At 35.2% G+C, this 9,819-nt stretch overlaps 1 protein-coding gene and 1 long non-coding RNA gene across 3 annotated transcripts; both read right to left on the bottom strand.

Annotated features, from left to right (window-relative positions):
- Positions 1–344: 344 nt before the first annotated feature.
- Positions 345–5,455, bottom strand: LOC110927233. 2 transcript variants are annotated; one of them, XM_022170883.2, is made up of 3 exons: positions 5,298–5,455; positions 1,435–1,898; positions 345–909 (listed from the first exon to the last, which is right to left on the bottom strand). In XM_022170883.2, the coding sequence occupies exons 2-3, from the start codon at positions 1,870–1,872 to the stop codon at positions 760–762; spliced, it is 588 nt and encodes a 195-aa protein (XP_022026575.1). In that variant the 5' UTR covers positions 1,873–1,898; positions 5,298–5,455; the 3' UTR covers positions 345–759. The 2 variants fall into 2 exon arrangements, with proteins under 2 accessions (XP_022026575.1, XP_022026576.1); XM_022170884.2 differs by lacking the exon at positions 5,298–5,455 and adding an exon at positions 3,159–3,361.
- Positions 5,456–6,571: 1,116 nt separating this feature from the next.
- On the bottom strand, positions 6,572–9,436 carry LOC118480379. Its single transcript, XR_004862319.1, has 3 exons — positions 9,311–9,436; positions 8,308–8,391; positions 6,572–6,997 (listed from the first exon to the last, which is right to left on the bottom strand). It is a non-coding gene; the product is annotated as an uncharacterized LOC118480379 (long non-coding RNA).
- Positions 9,437–9,819: the final 383 nt, after the last annotated feature.

Genomic DNA, 9,819 nt, shown 5'->3' with positions numbered 1-9,819 from the left:
TTATGGACCTCGTGACTGAAGCCCTTCAATATGACAATTATGTTGACCGTTTGAAAAATATTTCTGAGCTTCCTGAGGATCTAGACATGGGCGTTGGAGGTGGTGAAGGCGAAGCAGATGCTCCCGCAAAATGAAGCATCTGCCCCGTGTATAGGTCGAGAACCCTTGTAATAATTCAGGATGTATAAACATTATCAACACTGCGCTGCCTCTGTTGGGGCGCAGGTCATGGACAATTTTAACATTTGAAATATTTAACATGTTAAAAGAAACCGGATAACTAATCAGAGTCACAAATATCAATCTTAAAAAAGACAATGCAAAAAATTAAATAACATCCTCTATTCATACGCCAGTTCCGTTTCTGATCATTTCATTCATATTCATAAAAACTACAATGGGAAACCTAAATGTGGATTATTTATCGTCTAGAACACACAATTCAAACATTTCAACAACTATAACGAAAGAAGAAACCAATAAGCGACAAAGATTATTTAGTTTTTAGAACAAAATAATTGACCTTGGAGATAGAAAACTTACACCATTTGAAAACGAACTGTTGTGCTTGACCCTGCTCTACACGCTCCAGATCAGATCTGATCTGCTTGACCGAAAAATTGACCTTCCAGCTCTCCATCTTCTATAGCCACTTGTCCACCTCATCCTTCTTCGCCCATACCTGGACAGCAGAGTCTGCAGTTGCTGCAACTCCACTTGTCCACCTCATACTACGACATGAAAACTAGAAGCATCAGATCAGTGGTGGTCGTTGAGTGTCATTCCATATTCAGCTTTCAAACGCTTCACATTTCCATCTGCATCATCAATCAGCTCATACTTCTTGTAGTTTGTTTTCAGGGTCTCGCCTTGCTGTTTATGCAGCTTCTCTTCTTCTTCAAGTTGTAGCTGCACAAAAAAAAAAGAAATAAACTTCATTTACTTGACATTTATTCAACACATATTTCACAGTTTAAACCAAAATACCAATTAGTACTTAGGGTAAAATGTCATTTTCGTCCCTACGGTTTTACCAGTTTTGCGACTTTCGTTCAAAGGTTTGTTTCGCATCTGGATCCAAAAGGTTTGAAATCTTGCCATTTTCATCCGGTTCGTTAACTCCATCCAATTTTCTCCGTTAAGTCAGGAGTCTTTCCGTCTTTTCCGCTAACTTAAAGGGCAATTTGGTCTTTTTCAAGGGTATTCAGTCTTTTTACATAAAGTGAAAAAGACCAATTTTCCCTTTGAGTTAGCAAAAAAGACAGAAATATCCCTGACTTAACGGAGAAAAACGGATGGAGTTAACGAGCCGGATGAAAATGGCAAGATTTAAACCTTTTGGATACGGATGCGAAAAAACAAACATTTGGACGAAAAAGTCGCGAAACTGGCCACACCTCAGGGACAAAAATGGCATTTTACTCTAGTCTTTACCTCCATTAGATATTGAGCCTCAGCAGCATGTTTCTTCGTCAGATCTTTGATCTTCTCAGCCAGCTCAAAGTTTTGATGGCTTGGATCCATCCAACGGGACACAATAGTTCTCGGATACTTCTTGGGCCGGTCCTCGAACATTTCAACTCGGGCTTTTCGGGCTCTCACGGGCCTGGGCATTCCGGATATCATAAGAGGAGAATCACCCATCTCACAGATGATTTCTTCAGCCTGTTTGGCTGATTCCATCTCCACCAGAGCAGCACAAACACCGCGAGACGCGAAATACGTGGGAACGAACCGAACGTCTTTCACATTCCCAAACTGATTGATTGCATATTCTAAAACAGCTTTCGTAACCTGAGGGGATAAGTTGTCGATGTAGATCGTCTTCTTCACCTTCTCTTCAAACGCAACGTATTCAGTCGATGGCTCCATTAGGTAGCTATAGTGCCAGATATTATCTAATGTAAAAGATATTACAGTAAAAGTAAGTTAACTTGAGGATAATATATGATTCTCACGAAAGTATGTTGATGACAGGATTGAGAAGATACATAGTAAATGACAGCTAAATATTTCTTTAATTTAAAAAACAGTAGACAGTTGGATAACAAGAAAAGCAGCAGCAAAAAAATCCATTGAGCAACAAATTTATAGATACTACACTACTGGAACAAACCACTGACAAATTTTGATTAACATAAAACCAATAACAGTACCTTACCGACTTCCATAATAACAAGATTTCAAATTCACAATTTGCAACTAACAATACCACAATGAAATTAACAAAATCGTATGCATAAAACAGTATTTCTTACTTTCAAAATCATAAATTCACAATAAACGATCAGCACATCCACAGTAACAAAGTAGTACAGTAAAAACCGAAAAAGAACAACAATCACAAATTCACAATCACACAATCAAAAGTTCAGAATAAACGATCAGCACATCCACAGTAACAAAGTATGTATCAACTATATATCTGTAACAGTTAAACTGAAAAACTATTTTTTGTGTAATCTTCTTTTTCCAGTTTAGGCTCAGGTTCAAGAAAATATAAACCTATGAAAACTACATTAACTGATTAACCTACCTTAAATACCTCTAAAAGCACACACAAAACATTTAATTACACTATTCTAACACTTTTAATGATTAAAAGCCACATCAAAACATTTAATTACGTTATTCTAGCACTTTTAATGATTAAAAGCCACATCAAAATTTCCTATTTTAGTAATTTTTTTCCCTTATCCTGAAAAATAAACAGAAAGAACAAAAATCCTACAATTAGAATCTCAAAACTCACAATAAAATCATCTATCAAAAGTAATATGTCAACCGCTATCCATCAATTAGGTAAACATCAACCGATCGGATCCACTCAAAAGTCATATCAAACAAAACAATAAAGATAACTTGCCTAATCAGTACTGTGAGATCATCACATGAACACTCCACGTGATTTATAAACAAAACTGGCCTGTGCAAAACGAATTTCGCTTCATAACTTAGAGCCGTACAGATCTATTTGTAATCGTTTGTTGGTCATTGAAATAAATTATCATTAAGCATGCGGTTGGAGATTTTAAAAACGATATCACTGTTTAATGTGAGATTTTGAGTTCATTCTCAGTTGCAGCAATAATTCGTGAATTATATAGAAAACATGTAATCGAATGAATATAGATTATGAAGAACGGTAAGAAAGATACCTAAATCATATGGTTGTTGAAGAAAATCGGAGCGAAAACAGAGAGAAACCCAAACCCTGGTGGCTTATAAAAACACATACTGTTTTTGTACCCGATTGTCACTAAATTCGTTGCGAAACATAAAAAAACGTGTTTCCAATCGACTAATTCTGCGTTTCGGAACGCTCCGATACGCGTACCGGAAATGAACAGGTTGATTCATGGAATGCGAATTAAAATCTGACTATTCGATTACGGCGTTACATACTCTTCTTTCCTGTGGTTTTTTAATGGTGCCAATTCACACCTGGGTATACAGATATTTATTATAAAATGTGTTATTTTAAATTGGATTTTTTTTGAAAAAAATTATTAATTGCTTTGTATACGATACAACGTACCAAACTGTATGGTACACCGTGCCGCGTACCGAATTGGCGTTCCGAATGAACCTACCCCGCTGCGTAACAAATTTTAGAAATGCACGGACCTGTACCCGTTTTCGTTCCGGGTACCAGAGCGAACCGCAATCCATGTGACCATGATTAGAAGTACTTTGGTTAGATGTCTATGACTTCATAATTATGCCTATTATTATCACTGCTTAAGAAAGAAAGGTGATCTTAAAAGAAAGGTGATATTATATAAATGTTAAAAGAAAGGTGATATTATTTAAATGTTGAAGCCGGTTGTTAGGGACCATTTATGTAATCTATATATTATTAGGTACTAAGGTTAACTTTAATTAAATTTTCAGTCAAGTTTAAATATAACGACAAAAATACCCTTATGTAATGTTAGGGACCATTTATGTAATCTATATATTATTAATGTGAGGGACCATTTCCGGTAGCATAGATTGTTCTGGCAAGTGCGAACGAGTCAGAAAGTCCAGTGCCGAGAAAGTAGAGCAGGGGTTTCCCGGCGAGGAGCTTACAAGCCCGTTAAATAATGTTTTCTGCTACAACTAGTATAAAATTGATTTCTTAACACTAAATACTAAGAACTTATCATTCAAGAACTCACATCAAGATACCCTTTGATACTAACAGAAGAACAATTTAGCATGTCATGATCATATAAGTGTTAGATTTCACAATGAATCATAAAGACAAGCAACAAAGTTTAATCCGAAAGAAAAAAATTACAAAGAAATACTTCATTTTAAATTGCTGAAGACACATGGTAAGAAATAAACCTAACATATGTAAAGTTTGTTAAAGTCCACGCAAAAATGCTGAAGAAACATGGTAAGAAATAAACCTAACATATGTATAATTTGTTCAACTCCACGCAGACACATATATGGGGAAAAGAATTTTCACAGATATATGAAAGAGCAATTAAGAAACGATTATAAAGTTATATGATAGAGCAATTAAGGGAGGTATGAACGATGGGTGTGTGTGATATTAGATGTAAAAAGAGGGGTATTACATAAATGGTCCCTGACATTACATAAAGGTATTTTCGTCATTATATTCAAACTTAACTGAAAATTTAATGAAAAATAGCCTTAGTACCTCAAGTTGTTACAAAATCAAAAGTTAAAACCTTAGAACGTGACTTTAAACTATTAATACCTAACCTTGTTACATGTCACAAACCATAGAGACTAACGGTGTAATTAACTCTATTACTAAAAAAACTACAGTGATCATGTAATCAAGTCCTAAAAACATACCGAGTTGCTTATCACTTAAGATGTGACTATGTGAGGCATTAAAGGCACCGCGAAAACCCTAACTACAATGTATTTAATCTATACACCATTTATTCATTTCTTGATCACTAAGGTTGAATACTAGAATGAACCCTAATTTAACATGGATCTATAAATCTCAACCCTAAAACTAAAGTTTATTGTCAAATTTCTGTTCTCACATGATTGTAAAACAAAACAATGTGCAAAAATCAAACTCTAACCAGTCACCACCATTGATAATAACACATGTAGGAACATCTAAACCCTAATGTTAGAACAAAGAGCCTCTAATGCATTCTTTCCATTATATTAGTTCATTTAAAATAACGCATGAGAACTGAACAGACTACAAATGCAAGTTGAAAAATACCTAAATAAAACCGAAACCCTAACCCTAGAAAACCGCAAACAATCGGAACAAATTAAACGATTCCATAGATAGATGAAAATTGTACCTGTGGAAGTTCGATCGGTGATGGTGTTACGTAAGCAGCGGCGATACCGGCGATGATTTTCCGGCGAGATGGTTGAGAACCGTCGTGAAAGGTTTCAAGCGGCTCAGTGAAGTATTGTGAAGAACAAATTTTGAAGAACTGAGAAATTATTAAACTGAATGTAAAATTTTGAAGTTGTAGAAGTTTCCTGTAGCCCGTCTTATCAGCCCATCGGGCCAAAGATATCGTCATGAGTAGTGGTGGGTTAGTTTCAAACTCTTCTTTTGCACATGATCGGACAAGTGACAGTCCAGTAAAAAAATTATTATAAAATTTGAAGTTCAAACGAGTATAGTGGTATAATATCTCATAATGTTTCATGCATTGATTAACCCATTATTTATTTTTATTTATTTGAAAATAAAAACAAATAATATTTCATTAAATAAATAAAAATTACATTACCACTAGTTAAAGACGAAAATGCAAAATCTAGATCGGGTCAATATCTTGATAATTGAGGTTGGTAGCGGTTGGATGGTGTTCGAGCGATAAGAATTTGGATTCATAGGCCAAGATGGAACACCAAAAGGGAGGCGGAATGGATACATGATATTCCTTTTATAAAGAATGAGAAAAGGATTTATAAGATTAAGAGAAAGGTGTATAAAAATGAGATAGAGTTGGGTTTTTTATAAGTGAAAAATTGATTTTAAAAAATTGATTTTTTTATTTGACAGTTGCCTAACAGTAATATCATGAAAACAATCTAAACACTGGCATTTTCATGGAAACGCCCAACCAAAATTTTCCAAAAAAATGTCCTAGGGGGCAGTGTTACCATGTGAACGGTGCGTTTTTTTACCCATCCACGCCCAAACAACAGACCACTATAGGTGGTCTAATTGGGGTTGTAAAAATTTGATATAGATTTGGTAACAAAAACATAATTTAAGAAATTACGCAACTAATATGTATATAATAAGAATATACACTTTGTAATAATAGTATGATTTAATAAGCGATGCTAGTCTTTATATCGAGTCATGGTTATCTTCGACACCTGATATACGCATCTCACAAACGTTAGCGGTTATCTTATGCTAAGTGAATATATGAATTTGAAAACCGGAGATCATTTAAGATATTTATAAAACTTGTTTTCAATAGATTTGGCGAAACTTATGTTTATTGTAAACCTAGGATGAGTCGTCCATATCCTTACGATGACTCCTTTGAGTGTAAAGTTTTCGTTAGTGTAACACCCTAACACGTAATATCTTAAAAATGACGCAGCGGAAATACGAGCCTTAATATTTCTTTCTATGTTAGACACATTACTTACATAAAGGCTCAAATACAAAATTTAAACATTTCCTAGAAGGGATTACAATATTCACATTGAATTAACGTTTCAAAGCAATACATAATTCAAACTACGTGACTGTTCTTTCCGTACAATCCTTGCTATTCGACTCGATCTATGCCCGCTTATCTTCGATAGTGGTAGAAGAAATCCGTGTAGTACCTGTGGACATCACATACAACTTAATCATTAGTCATTGACAATCATCATACAACAATAATCTCATCCAATTAAAAATCATATAAAATTTGACAACATAAACTTTGATTCATTCGACTATCCTCTCGGATTCCCTTGTTCTGAGTTCAGCTTCAAAGTTCGGCTTCAATTCTACAAGAATCTGACGTTCTCACTCCTGCATTACATTCCAATCTCAAGCACATCGTTAGTAACGTCCATACTTAAACGTATTGAAACCATGTATACATGCATACCTGCCCCATTCTTTTCATAGGCGATAAATCCTACTTCGGGCGTACGTATATTCATACGTCTAATCATACGCACCTACATACCTACACATCTACTTACCTACATACATACCTACATGCGTACATAATCAGGTCTACGCATATTTGCTTACATCCAATTCTTGATTAACTTATTCGCATTCAATTATCATACTCGTACATTAATTATGTGGTGCTTAGACTTGGATTTATAACCCAAAAACATCAAGGAAACATTCAAAATTATGTTCGGGAGGCCCGTCGTAGACCACGGTGAATATACCGAAGCTTACAGTACACAAAACTACTTAGTTAACAAATTTCAGCATTTTAAACATGGGGAGGGCGTCGGCGACGGCTCTTAGTTTTTCGCGTAGCCAAAAACCCCCGTAGACAGGAAAATAGGGCGTCGGAGAAAACTGAAAATGCACAAGGCGTCGGCGACGGCCCATAGGGGCGTCAGTGACGGCCTCTAGTTTTGCCAGTTTTCTGCTGTGTTGTTTTCGTCGTTCGAACGCACTAAAACTCGCATAACTTTTAAACCTTTTACCCGTTTAACCTCCCGTTTCTTCCTACATGATTGTAAATTAACATTCTATCATGTGAACTTAAAATCCAACATCCGGGTTAAGGAAATTCTTGACTTATACATTTTCGGCTTATTATTCATTTACGAATTATTCGACCCGTCATGCATTTATCAACATAATCTGTTTATTTGACCTCAATTTCATATGAATTTAATAATTTCATTGATGACTATCATGAAAGATTAAATTCTCGGATGCCTTGCATCCTCTTAGCCCATTTTCGCTCAAAAGCTTATTTTGACCCGTTATGGGTATTTGCGCATTAAATGGTCTATGACATACAAAACCCTATACTTCGCTTTCATACTTGACAAAGACATTACTCTAATAGAATAGCTGGTTTCCAAACAACTTTTAAGGTCGTTTGCCCGAAATACCCATCAAGGGCGTTTTTGTTAACTTTGCCCCATTCTTAACAACAAAGGACTTCCTTGCATAAGTAACCAATCCTACTACTTAGCTACAATTCTTAATTACACATACCTTGCTCGGATCAAAGCTAAGATCCGTTTAATACTTCATTGATATCATACCATTCATTCCTATTTGACCTCAATTATCATACTTAGTTAAGTTGCACATAACTTTGTATAAACAACTAAGAAGTAATTACGGAAATCACTTACCTCATGCATCCGTGTTCATATCCGTTTCCTCGCCAGTTCTTGACCCGTTAGCCTTCCGTGCTTGATTCCGTCTTGACATGATTCCTATACTTCCATGTCATCGAAATCACATTCTATTAGCATACACAATTGTACATGTTAATGATCATATCGATCGCATAATTCACGTTTGACTTTCATTAGTCATTTCTAACAAGCATAATACATGTAACCAAATTCATATCATTCCCAACTCGTGTAATCCATCATGTCATCACATTATACACACATACGTCTATCCATTCTTCTTATATACAATTGACTTTTAGAAGTCAACGGTTCATTTAATTTATTTTTCGACTTATCATTATATACCCGTAACATCACAATAGCTTATACGGACAACACTACATACATTTCATCATACACTTGGCGTGTTTACTACCTCCTAAGCATAGTGTACAACTAATTTATGCATATTCTTCTAATCTTATACATAGTTCCTCCGAATACTCCTACGAATCCTATCCAAGGCACATTATTCAAGTTAGTTTACTACTAACCTCGTCTTTCTATAATTCATTCATAATTCTCAAGATGTTTCATATAACTCTCATATCATCACATCACTTAGACATTTCATCAAACACCTTGTGAGCGTACTACTATCTAAGCTCAATGTACAAGTATCTTGTACATAAGCTTACTATCTCATATCAAAATCATTGATTCAACAACTACCACACAATTTCCATTCTAATTAGGTTCATTCAACAACATTATACAACATCTAACTTTACCCATCAAAATTCTATAGAACATAACACATATAGTCATCATCAACCTCATTCTACTACTACTTCAAATGGGGTTTTCCCCAAAACATCAACATAATCAAAATTAAGCATGCTATAGCCTCTATATATTCATATTGTTTAGAATTCCTTCTCAATTTCAATAGACACTCACGGATTACATATAACCCACTTAACCAAACATCACCGAAACACTTAATTCGACTTACCTTGTGTTAGAGACACTTAAATGGTCAGCATTTCAGGTTCATGCATCCGATCTTCCTCGAGATTTCTTCCCAATTTGATGGTTTCTTGAGGGTTAGGGTTTGCACCCCTCCCTCCTTCTCCTCTGATCGATGTCACGCACACACACACCTTGTGTGTGTGTGTGATATTTTGTTTTTAATAATTCATATTTCCATTTTGGCACCCTAAGTCCCTCATGTTTAACATACCATCATAATTGCCACAAGTTTTATCCCTTAACTTATCTATTAGGCATTTAACTAGGTTTATTAACTTAGTTATTGTATCTCATTTTACTAACATGGTAACATGGTAACGAATTTAATAATTCGGTTTTCAGGGCGTTACAGTTAGGTTACACTGGTAACACAAAGCTAAGTGTCTATGTAGGCCCGACATCTGTCTTCGCTTATAGGGGTTGTTTAGAAAACTTATACAACGCCATATTGAATATATGCCCCCAATTTTTCATCTAGTTTCAAATTTAAGC

Source organism: Helianthus annuus, chromosome 7, assembly GCF_002127325.2.
Source record: "Helianthus annuus cultivar XRQ/B chromosome 7, HanXRQr2.0-SUNRISE, whole genome shotgun sequence".
Classification (NCBI taxonomy): Eukaryota; Viridiplantae; Streptophyta; class Magnoliopsida; order Asterales; family Asteraceae; genus Helianthus; species Helianthus annuus.
This window is presented reverse-complemented; position numbering and strand designations above follow the sequence as displayed.

Bases quoted from the DNA above. Each gene is read 5' to 3' on its own strand.
- LOC110927233 (XM_022170883.2), bottom strand. From the start codon at position 1,872: ATGGAGCCATCGACTGAATACGTTGCGTTTGAAGAGAAGGTGAAGAAG. The intron at 910-1,434 runs GTAAAGACTAGA...TTTTTTGTGCAG, and splicing joins AGGCTCAATATCTAATGGAG to CTACAACTTGAAGAAGAAGA.